Raw genomic sequence first — 12,572 nt, forward strand, 5'->3', positions numbered from 1 at the left:
TGGATGATAACTTGCATAAAATTAGAAATGTGAAAGAAGAATAAAAATGACTAGAGTACAGCAACGTGCCATAAATGGATATGAGGCATCTGATGGATTTAATTTCAGTGCTGGTTAAAGGCAGTTTTTATTGTAATCAAGGTACTTAATGTAGGAGTATTTCTACTGTTCACACATTTTTATGTATTACTCCTACTCCAGGAGTGTATGAAGGACTCTACAAGTTGTGTCATGTCAACCTGCTCCGTGGAAGAGAAAAACCTGTTATCAAATTTACTATATGAAGTAAAACTGTGAAATAAATTTATTTCAAGTTTGAAAGGTTTCAGGCATGGCTTTTAGATTGAAGTCATTTATGTGCTATTGTTATTACAGATAGCTGTAGAAACAAAGCAGAATAGCCTGCCCTGATTTTAAATGTTAGGCAAGGTGTTTTTATGGTTTAAGATTTTCACCATGACCTAGTTTTACACCTCACTTTTAAAGTGAAGAAGGGCATAAAAGAAAAAAAAAAAAACCTCTATGAACTGATTAATAAGCAGGTGTTGAACTACATTTACGTAACCTGGCCATTTCATGGAGCCGAGACCATCTTTATTTGGTGATTCTTGTTCACACTGAAGTGTAGCAACAGTGCTCAAATTGCAGAGGAACCAAGAGAAATAGCTCCTTACCTGAGAGGGTCTGAGACTGATGACTTTTAAGGTGGTTCCATGAAAATTAGCTAGTTATTGAATCAGAGTGTACATGTGAATCACAGAGTAGGAGGAATGTATGAATACTTTCTAAATACAAAAGATTGGTCCCATGAATCAGAGCAAGCACCTCCGTTTGCAGACTGCCTGCCACAGTTATCTAGCCCCTGAATTACTCTGAGTTTCAACAGTAACCAGCTCCCAAGGTTCACACTGCCTGCTGCATTCAGCATCTGTCATTAAAATATAGCCACACAGAGGCAAGATTTGCCTCTAGTTAGAGAGACGGGAAAGATCTAACACAAGTGGACCTTATAGCAAATCCTAAAGGATGAATTGTGTGTATCTGTGTCCTACATACTGGCAAATTAAGCACTTTTGTTCTCTGCTGATGGCATCAGAACAAACCCCCCTCCTCTGCCTGCCTTCGCCAAGGAAGGGAAATGGCAGGAATAGAAAACTCTTCTTACTCATTTTAATTTGCATGACTGGCGTTGCCGAAGTGTGCTGTATTGAGGCAAAAAGCACGAAGTGCAGACTGCTACCCAGCAAGCGTAGGGAGCCACGTGTCAGTCATGTCACTTGACTGAGGTAGGAAAAAATACGAGCTGCGCTGGCTTTGCGTAGGGCACATGGAGACGAGCCCAGCCAGGAAGGTGTCTCCTCTCGGGCGCCCCGATAGAGGAGAGCCGCGCGTCAGGACGGCTTTGGCAACACGGCAGTTACGTTCCTCCTTCCTTTGGCAATTTCATTTCAGTGACAGATTTTCATTAGAGAAACCTGCAGAGTTTTTTTCCTGAGCCTTTGCAGCCGGAAATGTGTTAACTCGTGCAACTGGCAATGAAGGAGTTAACCATTCCAGGGTTTCTTATTTGTTTTATCCAATCAGTTGAAATGTGTAATAAAATTTATCGATTTTTCTCAAAGCCAACTTGCATTTTACAGGGGTGATTTACTGCTTCACCTGGAAACTTATTCCCTTCACTTGCTCTCAAACACATCTGTTGCTATTTTGTGCTGGATTCAGTCGGATGTTCTTAACCTGAAGGGCCCGTGTGGAACGGATCCAGGGGAAAGGGATATTTATTTCCCTTTAAACCAGCTATTCTTTACCCACTCAAAATATGTTGTCCTTTTGAGAGCTGCTTTTATAACTAATGAAATTACTGCTGTAGGTTTGTTCTTTTTTTTTTTAATCTGATGAGCCTGCACAAGAAATGCAGCTGTTTTGATTGAAGAGCACTCTTGTCACCTTGTACCTTCAGGGTGCTTGCTCTGTTGGAATTATTTTATTATGGGTGGCTTAGCATGTGCCATAAACATTTTTTCCCTTTCTGAGTAATCGTGTCATCACAGAACACGTCTATTTGACTCTGCTGCAAACCTCCTGGCCGGATTCGCACGTTGCTCGTTAGCTTTGGAAGACTTGCTGCCGTTGAGCGATTTGGCCGCAGCACCGAGCAGCTCGGCAGCGGGAGCCGTGGGTGTCCAGGCTCGCTTGGGACCGCGGCGACCGCGGGAACTGTCTGGACAAGTCGCTGTCCAGCCGCAACGCTGCTTCACCTCGCTGCTTCTCCAGCTGGTTACGGATAACTGGTGCATCGTGCAAATGTGACTGGTCTAATCGCTCCTGCCTTTATTTTTTCCGTGGCCATAGGTGTGGGTAGGGTGGCCTTCGCCCCGCTGCACGGGTGGCTTCCCGCCGCTGCCGGACCCGCCCCGGAGGGGCTCGCAGGAGCGCGCCGAGGCAGCCCCATCCCCGCCGCGGCCCGCGTGGGCGGCACCGCGAAGTGGGCGGCAGGTTTGCCCACGCGGGGATTTCGGCTTCGCCCTTCTCGACTGGCTGAAGTTTGTTCAAGCTGAGGGAGATGGTGTGCGGCTGCTCGCCCCCTCACGTCCTCTCGATTTCACCGAGCGCTCGCCGACATCTCCGCAAAATCCTGCTTGTGGGGTACTGCGGGTCTGAGGGTTTTGTCTGTAAAAGTATTTGTAAAAATATCTTTCTCTGAGCTTTTTTTGGTACAGTAATCGGTTGGACAGCTGCACTTGGACACCCTCCGTTAAACATAGTGTTTGTTTTGAAGGCGTATAGCTGTGGCTGTTGCTTCTCTTTGAGCATTATGCGATGCTTCATGAAGGGGTCCGTCTATAGCATTTAGCCTTTTCGTGTTATCTTACCCCATCCAAGGCTGGGCTATCACAGCCACCCGCAGCCCTGGCTGAACTGGGGGGCTGCACAGGAAGGGGCGATTGGTGCTTTGCTGTGTGTACTTACTTCTGCTTTGATGCTTTTTTAAGAAAAGGAAAACGTGGGAGCAGGTGAATTTGGGGAGCTCACCACAAACAAGAGGTTTTTGTGCCACTTGGTGTGCGGGCGTGGGCGAACCGGGTCCCCTCTGCGCTTCCCACGGGACAGAGCCCAGGGCCGCTGCTGGAGTCGCTAATTGTTCATAACAGTTTCACTGTGTTAAAAGAAATCCCATCGGCAGGGCCCCACTGCTGAAACTGCCCTGTTTATACTTGCACGGAACTTCACATGCTCATTATTTCCTCCAGTGCATTAATATCCAGTAAAAATACTAAAAAACCCTACAGTCTTGCTTGCAAAATGTGATAGTGGTTAAAAGCTAACAAGATCCCTAAAGACAGCCTTCCAAAGAGTAACTGTCAAATGACCAAAAACAAGAGGTTTTCCTAGTTGTTAGCCGGAGATGTTGATATTTTTGCAAGCTGTTATATTTGCAGGGGAAAAAACATAAGAAACTAACCCTGGAAGGAGCCCGGCTGGAGAGGTTGCAAGGGATTTAGTGAAAGCCAGTGGCAGCGCTGGGAAGGAGCGCGCTTTGGGGGCACTGCTGTTCCACGAGTGAGTTTGATTTAATCCCCAGCTGTGCAGAGGTCAGGCCAGGCTGCCGAAGCCGCGCGGGGTCCCCACGCTAGCCCCGGGCAGCCGCGGAGGTGTCACCCCCGCCGGGGCGGCGGGGACCTGCCTGCCACCACGCGGCGGCCGGCGAGGCACGGCACCTGCTCACTTGAAGCACAATCCTGTTTTTTCCCTCTCCCCCGCGGCCTTTTTTTTTTCTGCCCAAGCAGCCTCTCAGGACTTGATTTAGCAGGACTCTTTTTTTGGCAGGATTTTTGCACAGGTTTTTACCAGCCCTGTCTGCTGCATGATTGATAACGCTGCAGCAGGGAGAAGTGCTCGCGGGTTTTACCGTCACTGCTCGCTGCTGAGCGCACGCCGCCGCTGGTTCGGCTCCCTTCGGCCTGGCCTGTGTCTCGTGATCGCTGATTTAGAGGCAGGATGTTAAGCAGTGAAAAAGAGGAAAAAGCCGCAAAAAAGAGGCTGCCTTCACAAAGCACTGGTTGAGAGAGTTAATTCTGGTCTCAGTTCAAATAAAGATGAAACTCTCAGAATACGTGATATTTTTATTTGAAGGAGCAGGGATCCTATTCCTGGTCGTCCCTGAGAGCTAGTGGAGGACAGAGCAGGCTCTTGGTCCAGCCAGAGGGATTGCAGAGCTGGGCAGACAACAGCCCAGCACAGAGCCCCAGAAAGAGTCTTGAGGGTACCTCAAAATAATCCCATTTTAAGTATTTAGAAGGTAATAAAGAGTTAACATGATCTCTTTGCAATCCATCAGACTAATATAATTTTCTTTGATAAGGTGCCTGGCAGGGCGGTTAAAGGAGCAGCAACAGATGGGACATGTATTCACTACATCTTTTGACACTGTCCAAGGCTACGTTCTCATAAACAAAATACGGCCAGTGCAGTGTGACATTAATTGGTATGAGGTAGGTGCAAAACTCATTGATAAAGCTCTCTTGGCAACAAGGAAGGTTTTACAAGATCTCTCGTGGGGTTATTTTTATTTGACATTTTCACTCAGTGTTTGAATGATGAAATAGAAGGTAGCTGGTAAAAGCTGCAGGTGCGACCAAAGGACTCCAGGCATCCCAAAGGACAGGGCTAAAAGTCAAAAGGAGTTTGAGAAGCTGGAGAGCAAATCCGAAAGTAACAGGCAGAAAGGGACAAGGAAACAGGTGCAGATTGCTACTTTTAGGGAGGAAAAGTGAACTGCATAGAGGCAAAGTGGAGCGCAGCGGCAAGGAGGATGCTCTGCTGAAGAGGCTGTGGGGACTGAGTGGCTGCAGACGGGATCTGACTGAAAAGCAATGTTTTAACCGGGCTGCTGGGGAGATTCTTTTTCTTTTTTTTTTTTCTTTTTTTTTCTTTTTCTTTCTTTTTCTTTCTTTTTTTTTTTTTTTTTCTGCTGGTAGGCCCATATCTTGCATTTTGCAGGAAGCTCTGGTCTCTTTTTGACCCCTCACCGTCTCCAAAAAAACAGATGCGTTAGACATGGGGGTGGAGAAGGGCAGGAAGGAATATTAGAAGTACAAAATAGTTTCTGTGCAAGGACCAGTCACAGAGATTTGAACTTTGCAGGTGGAAAGAGAAAACTGAAGAGGCCTAGGGTGAGGCCTGTCTTCCTCTTTGGCCTAAATGGCTCAGGAAAAGTGACTGTAAAATGATGGTTCACTGTGTCCCGCAATGCAGCCAGCAAGGGCACCCAGCCGATGGCAGTGGCAGGTGCCAGCTAAGAAATCAAACTAAAGTAAGAACCTTTTCTTGCTGTTCGTAACCAAATCAGGCAACTCAATGCATACCAGAAGATTGCATGGGTTCGAAAAGCGATAGGACAAATTAATGAAGGAAAAAAAATCCATCTCCAATTAGAGATAAACACAACACGTCCTGCTAGGGAGGTCCTGTGCTGCGGCTCGCTGGAGGCTGGGGGTGCGCTGGGGGAGGCTCATAGTATAACGTGTCTGTGCTAATCCTCTTTTCTTAAACATCTGCTGTTGGCCATTATTGGAGACAGGGTCATGGGCTGGTCCATCCCGTAACAACCCTGCCTTTGTGGGAATCTGTGTCTTATTTATGCTTTTCCACAGTAAAGTGGACTTTGTATAAATGAGAAGTACTGAACTTGTACAATAAACAGAAAAGAACATTTCCCTTTGGGCTAAATGTTTGCGTTTGTTTAGTGGTGAGTTTTGGCAGTATTTTTGCAAATTAAAGATCCCTTCTTCGATTTTTTTCCCTAAATCATTTTAATAACCAGGCTCTCTCTTTCTCCTTGATCTCCCACCCTGCCATAATTTTCAGATGTTTAGAAGAATTTATGGAAGAGCTGGCCAGATATTGAGAAATACTTTAATTCCACAATGTTGGCAGACACTTGCAGGTCATTGCTGTGCCTCGTAAGACATGTGAAGGAGAAAGACTTGCACAACATCCTAATAAACACAGAATGAGCAAGACTATGGCTTAGTGTTAGTTGGCTTAAGGGTCAGAAAAGACCCTTCTCTTTGCAGGCCTCCATGGTGATTTGCTCCCTTGCACTGACTATGCTCAGAGTCAGCCATACTATGGTATATTTGAAAGTAGATGCTGTCCTTCATGGAAAAAGGCTGCAAAGTTTGGCTTAAATGGATGTCAACTCCAAAGCGTTTCATCAGGGCAAATCCTCCATTAACAAGGAATATGCTTTTTCACTCGAGTGGTTTCTTCACATTGCGGCTAAAAATCATTCTTTGGTGACCAAGCCTTCATCTCTTTTCTCTTATGTGGCTGCTTGGGTCAAAGTCCTGCTGCAGCTGATGGCCCCAGTGATCAGCCAAGCAAAGACAGGAAGAGCTAGAGTTTTGTAACAGTATTTGAATGCCATATGATGCAGAGTCTGGTGGGTTCTCCAACACTGGAAGACACTTAAGTGTCTTGGAGGTCCCAGGAATGTGCTCTCAGTGCTAAGGGGCCATAGCCCTTTCTGCCACTGCTCCGTTATTTATTCCCCACACTGCCATGAGTTAAGGAGTTGGGCTCCTTGTGACTATTGATTTGCCTGTTCCTCTACCACCAGACTGCAGTGTGGCGGAAACACGGATGGTGGGGAAAAGCTAGTGCTGGTGCTGCCAACAGTCCTGCCTCTGTGGCATCCTGCCCACGGGCAGGCATATGCCTTCCTATACCCTCTGCTTCTGCGTGGTTTGTAGAGCATAAGTTTGAATGAATGTCTAAGACACCAGAACTGGTACACTTTTCAAAATAGCTCAGATCACTGCTATTAAATTTCAAATTTCCAAGTTTTTTTACCTTGAAAGATTTTAATGCAGCTAAAATCCCCCTTTCTTCCCTCTCCCTGCCCAAGTTTCTCCTAGTTCATGTTAGCATTGGTTAAAAAAACCCCAAACCCCAAAACCAAAGAAAAACAAGCCCCAAACTCACCCCCTCCTTCCCAACTGGCTTGGCCTCATAGTAAAATTAAAACATCTGCAAAACAGGAATATGAGGACTCTTCCAGAATTGAGGGTATTTGGCTACTGTCTGAATCAGAGCATTTTTCAGTGCTGCAGGAAGCATGGTCACAGGCCCTGCTCCTCCCAGCCCAAGGTGAGCTCAGGTGGGGAAGCTGGAGGGCTGCGATGGCCTGTGAGGAGCTGGGTAGACACAGGCTGGTCTCAGGCGCACAACCTGTGCTTCAGCTTCCGCTTCAGCTCCTTTCCAAGCTCATTTTCAGAACCCAGGGCTTTTTCTAGCATTCTGATTCAGTCCAGTTTCGTGGAGGTGGGGGGGATTTGTTCCATAGACAATTTCCCGCGAGTGAGAAATGCTGTGGGTTTGGACCAAAATGCAATGCAGAATTTTCACAGTGATCAGCAACCAGTCTGTGTCTTCATCCACGTTGCTGTAGTTGGCCAAAGGGCATCACCCAAACTCTCGCTAGCTTCGTCGTGGTGGCCAACCTGGCTGCAGGGCGACAAGCCAGAGCGGTTTCACCACCGCTGAGCCAAAGGGGCCGGCAGGGCCGGCGAGATCCCAGGGCGGGACGTGCACTGGGCTTTCCCACGCCAGCAAAATGCCCTCCATGATTTCCTAAGAGCTCAGCAGCCCCCCAGCCGGCGGTCATGTGCCCGGTGTGCAACGGGCGGGTGGTTGGAGGGAAGTGTGCGTGTGCGTGTGTGTGTGTGTGTGTGTGCGCGTGCATGAGTGTCTTATCCACTTCCTTTTTCTGTGATCTGGCATATCGCTCCTACTGGCAGCGTCCTGAACCCTGGGAAAGGTGCTTGACCCTCCGCAACCTCAGCGCCAGCACTCCGCTGGAAATAAACTGCCAGAGCAGGGATACAAATTCAAAATCTTAATTTATTGTAAATTCTCCTTTCATCTGTGCTGCAATTCCAGTGTTCTGCACATTAATAAATATACATTTGTTAAAAAAACAAACAAAAAACCCCCCTCCAGTGTCTAATCTGCCATAAAGCTTTTAAAAAGTCATAAAAATAGGTTTTATTTTTTGTCATTAATACAACTGACCCTCATTTACTGAGACAATTCTGATCAAAATAAAAACTACCTACATCTCACTGGGACAAAATATACATACACAGATGTAAAAACAACTACCATGGGTTTTACACAATGTCTGAGCACACAGTCAAGTGTCAGACACTTAAACATTCAAAACTTTTTTTAATCAGAAAATTTCACACACTATGTTGCAAAATTTTTAAATGAACACTATCCTTCTTCCTCCCTCCCCTTCCAGTGGCCTCCTAAGTACATTTAAAAATGCATAGGAATATAACAAAGCCAAGGTTACTGTACACTTTATTTCATTTTTTGCTAAATTCTTGCATTTTATTTAGCCTGATTTTCTGTTTGTTCCCTTTCACATACACATTCATACAAAGAAAAGGTAATATTTTTCCAAAACAGCTGCTATGAGGAATGCCTAGCCCAGAAAACCCTTAACGGCACCAACACGGGCACCAATAGTGCCCTGAGGACTCACTTTGAGCAGTATATTCCCACCAAAGGGAACCACTAGCAGAAGCTCTGCCCCACACATTCACCGTGAAGGCAAATGTTTTTCACATCTGTTCTTCCTTTTCTTGTAAACACTGCAGAAAAGTGAAGTTGGTGGAAACAACAGGTTTAATTTTCCTATGCTTGTGAAGCCAGCGTATTTGGTGGGAACCATGACATTGCGACCCTTCTGTGTGCTTCTGAAACACCAGGAGGGGCAGGGCTTTGCCAAAGAGCTGGGAAATGAAACCCCAGCATCTCAAAGACACACATTTCTGCTTTGATTACTGATATGCTCACTCCAGTAGGAAAAAAATTAAAAGCAAAGCAGTGAAAAAGTAAAACTTAGCCTCACACAGAACTTGTCCGAAGGGGGAGAGGGGAGGAGGACATCTTCTTGGGACACACCATGGGCTGGTTTGCTGCTTAGCCAGACCGACAAAGTCCGAGAAACCTACTATACAACTACACCACTTGTTTTGTTGGTTTTGGTAAGGGAAACACTGATTTGGCTTCTTCTGTACAAGGATTGCGTTGAAATCTTAGACTAAGATATGACTTATTTTTAGTTCTGAAGTTCAGTTTCTGAACATTTCAGTGCACTTGAGAGAAAAGGCCAAAACATCATGAAATGAAGAAACAAAACATTTTTTGTTGGTTTTAGAAGAGGTTATGAAAAAAACATACTGTGTCCTTAAAGTGTTTCAAAATCTGGCAACATAACTTTAAAATTATATTCATGGATTTAGATGTAATCTTTACTGTATTACTTTGAGAACTGCATTGCATCTTAAGGTGGGTTCCATGCAAACTTCAGTTACTTTATCAAACGCCAAATTCAAGTAAAATTGTGCAATGTTCATATAAAAAATATCAAAAGCTCTTTTAATCATTTTCCTATTATCAAATTAAGATCAGTATAAATGTAAAATATACAAAGGAACTTTTTCTTTAGCATCACCATACAAAATATATAAAAGTATCTACACTTTTTATATATATATAAAGGACTTTTTTTTAAGACGACATGTCCATAAAGGGGTGGATAGAGATGCTGGCATAGCAACTAAAGGACACTTGTCGGGATATTTCTCCCTGGAGTCCAGCAAGCTGAATGGTTCACACTGTAATGGGACAAGACTTCACAAGAGACATCTCCTGGTGCTTGTCTTAAGGCTGATGAATTGACTTAACGTAGTTCCACTGTGATAATGTGTTTTTCCACGCTTCTCCTTAGTAGATAAGCAACCCCTGCAGCATAGTTCTTGTCCACACCGCAAACAGCTATTTGTCCCTCACAGTGCAGCCCTGCTACCATTTCCGCATGTTTTGGCACAGGTTCGCATCCTGCTGAGCGCATTACGGAGTAGCCTTATCGCACACGCATCCAGGCACGGTGTCTCCGTTGCGAGCAGTCAGGAGTCTGCCATAACATGAAACCACGCAGGAATCAATCCCACCCTCGTCCTCCTCACTACGCAGCAAGTCCTACGAAATCCGAGGTACCCAGCAAGTGACACCATGGCAAGTAGTCCAGAACTCAATAGCGATCACAGTTTCCTGATGGTTCAAATTGAAGTTTCATTACTGCCTCTGTTCATGAGAAGAAGTAATCATGCAGGCTTAGGGTTAAACAGACACAGGCAAACAACTCCACCCCAAACTACCTAATACTTTTTAGTAAGGTCTCATGCTCCGTGAAGTTAGCATGCCTTGCTAATCAAATGCTTGCAAGGGAGATGCTGCCCCTTTGGGCAAGATCAGCTGGGAGAAGTACTCACAGGTAGCACAAAAGAGATGCACTATTTAGAAGAAAGTCTATGCATGTTTGTAACTGGCTAGCACTTAGGTGAAGACATGAAGCTCACACACAAGTCGTACAAGCTGTTAGAAACCTGGTATTTCTGACAGATTCATGCATTCTGCTGTTGAACAGCAAAGTTTTGCTAAACATGAAAGGTGCAGAGAATTAAGCAGTTGTTTAGTACAGCAAGGTGCTAGTTCTTTTCTAGTAATGAATATATTACCTGGTAGCAACAAGCAGTTATTGCTTGTTAAAGACATCTGTGTTTTCTTGCTAACCAGGAAATATTTCAACAACCAATTTCCAGCAACCCAAAAATGAATTTTATAGGGAGGTGGGAATGGTCTGTGCACCCAAGGACAAAAGGGGTGCCTAAAGCATAGTGAGACAATGTCAGAGTTAAGAGTCAGGTGAGAAATTTTCTATTGGGCTGGAGAAAGAATTATTTGTGTTAATAAAAGGAAGGCTATGTACATAAAATATTTAGGCAGATTTTACATAAAGACTTTTGAGGCTCTTGTCCTCATTTTAAATGTAAGAATCACGAAGAGTAATGAGGTTTCTCAGAATATCCTTTGCCTGAAAGCTTCCTCAGCATTTTGTTAATGTTTCATTTAGTTTATAATGGTAAATGTGCACACCACTCACCATGCAGGAGGTGGGAATTGTACACCTGGTAATTTTAGGGTCAGGAGCTTGACATGGCACTTTTCTCAGTGGCTTTTGCATCTCCTGCCCCAGCAATGCTCTTTCTCTGCCCAACTGGATGCCCACCCCATGCTGCCCCAGCCGGCTCTTTTGCCCCACAGTACACCGGGCTGCTTTGGAGGAGCCTGTATGTTCTTCTGGCTAAGGAAATCAGAGACTGGACGAGTATCAAGATGTACTGCTATGTGTTTGCCCTGATCTTATCCTCCTTCTTGGGCAACTGCCATCTACCATGCTGTAACTACTTGTACCCCATTAGCAATGGGTTCCTAACAGCCCTAAATATGCTCCCTGCTGCAAAAAGTGAGAAAGAGACTGAGGGAAAAACAAATGTTCCCAGGGTCCAAAGGGGTGAAGGTCAATGGGTTGGGAGCTAAGAGCAGGGACCAGAGGGGACCTGGAGCAGGGCTCCCTGAGGGCACACATGGCCCCCGAGTGCTGGTGGGCACTACCACGAGGTCCTGGGTGCCTGGCAGCAGGAGAGGGCAGAAAAAGCTCGATGTGTGTTGCCAAGGAGGGCTGGGGAAGGTGATGGTGAAGTCCTTGACTTGGTGGGGCCTTGGGTAAGGGAGGCAGGGGTGCAAATGGGAGGGGAAAAATGCAGCCAGGACCTCAGCAGGGAGGGCTGGAGAGGGTGATCAGCTTCGCTGTGGGAGCTGCTCCTCAGTCTCCCCACCTCAGCTCGAGCCCAGGTCACCGTTACCGGTGCCACCAGGCCAAGCACTGCAGGTACCACGCAAAGGGGACAGGGCAGAGCCCCAGTTGCGTCATTGCTGACGGGGGCTCTTGGCCACACACATGGATGGTGATGCTGGCAATTTGTGTCAAACACAGAAGAGCACATGCTGCTCTTGTCCATGGCATGCCAATAACACTCAGTTTGCCAATTCAGAGCATGCCAGGCTGACCAGTGACAGGTGTGTATTAAGGCACCTTGCCTGTGATACTTGATTTTGGCCTTCTAATCTGTGCAATACTGTGGCTGGGGACACTGCATAGAAGAGCAAATCAGCACAGTCACTGGTGAAGGGCTCTAATCTAGTCACCAGCTGAAATCCTTGCACATGTGGGAGTCTGGGGATGGAAAGCAGAGGGAGAAGCCAGAACTACGGGAGGTCTGTCAGGGTATCCCTATGTGGTACTTACTCCGAGTCTGAGGTCTCAGCGTGTCCTGTTCCCACGTGGACGTTCATGGCCATGCCATTGAGCTGATCTCGAGACTGCTCCCTCCGAGGATTTTTTACTGTCACCCCTGAGTCTGAGGGAGAGCGGACCCCATCATTTGTCCCCAGGGAAGTAGTCCTGGAGGATATCGTCGTCTGATTGTAATCCGATAGCTTTTCCCGCAGTCGATTCTTCATATTCTTATCCATCAGTGGGGGAGGGTATGTGACTTTATTTTTTAAGATACCTGTTACAGAAAAGGGAGGAATAATGAGAATTTTGAAATATAACAGTATTTTCATTTATCAGACTGTACACATCCAAAAAG

The 12,572-nt window shown here is 45.9% G+C and overlaps 1 protein-coding gene across 1 annotated transcript in view; it reads right to left on the reverse strand.

Annotated features, from left to right (window-relative positions):
• Positions 1 to 10,136: 10,136 nt before the first annotated feature.
• Positions 10,137 to 12,572, reverse strand: part of CELSR1 (cadherin EGF LAG seven-pass G-type receptor 1) — a 180,561-nt gene continuing 178,125 nt past the window's right edge. The window contains exons 34-35 of the mRNA XM_026083448.1: positions 12,227 to 12,491; positions 10,137 to 10,161 (exon numbers count right to left, since the gene is read on the reverse strand). Of these exons, the coding sequence (XP_025939233.1) occupies positions 10,137 to 10,161; positions 12,227 to 12,491 (290 nt within the window). The remainder of the gene's footprint in view (positions 10,162 to 12,226; positions 12,492 to 12,572) is intronic.

Source organism: Apteryx rowi, unplaced genomic scaffold (assembly GCF_003343035.1).
Source record: "Apteryx rowi isolate R43461 unplaced genomic scaffold, aptRow1 scaffold_600, whole genome shotgun sequence".
In the NCBI taxonomy this organism is placed as follows: Eukaryota; Metazoa; Chordata; class Aves; order Apterygiformes; family Apterygidae; genus Apteryx; species Apteryx rowi.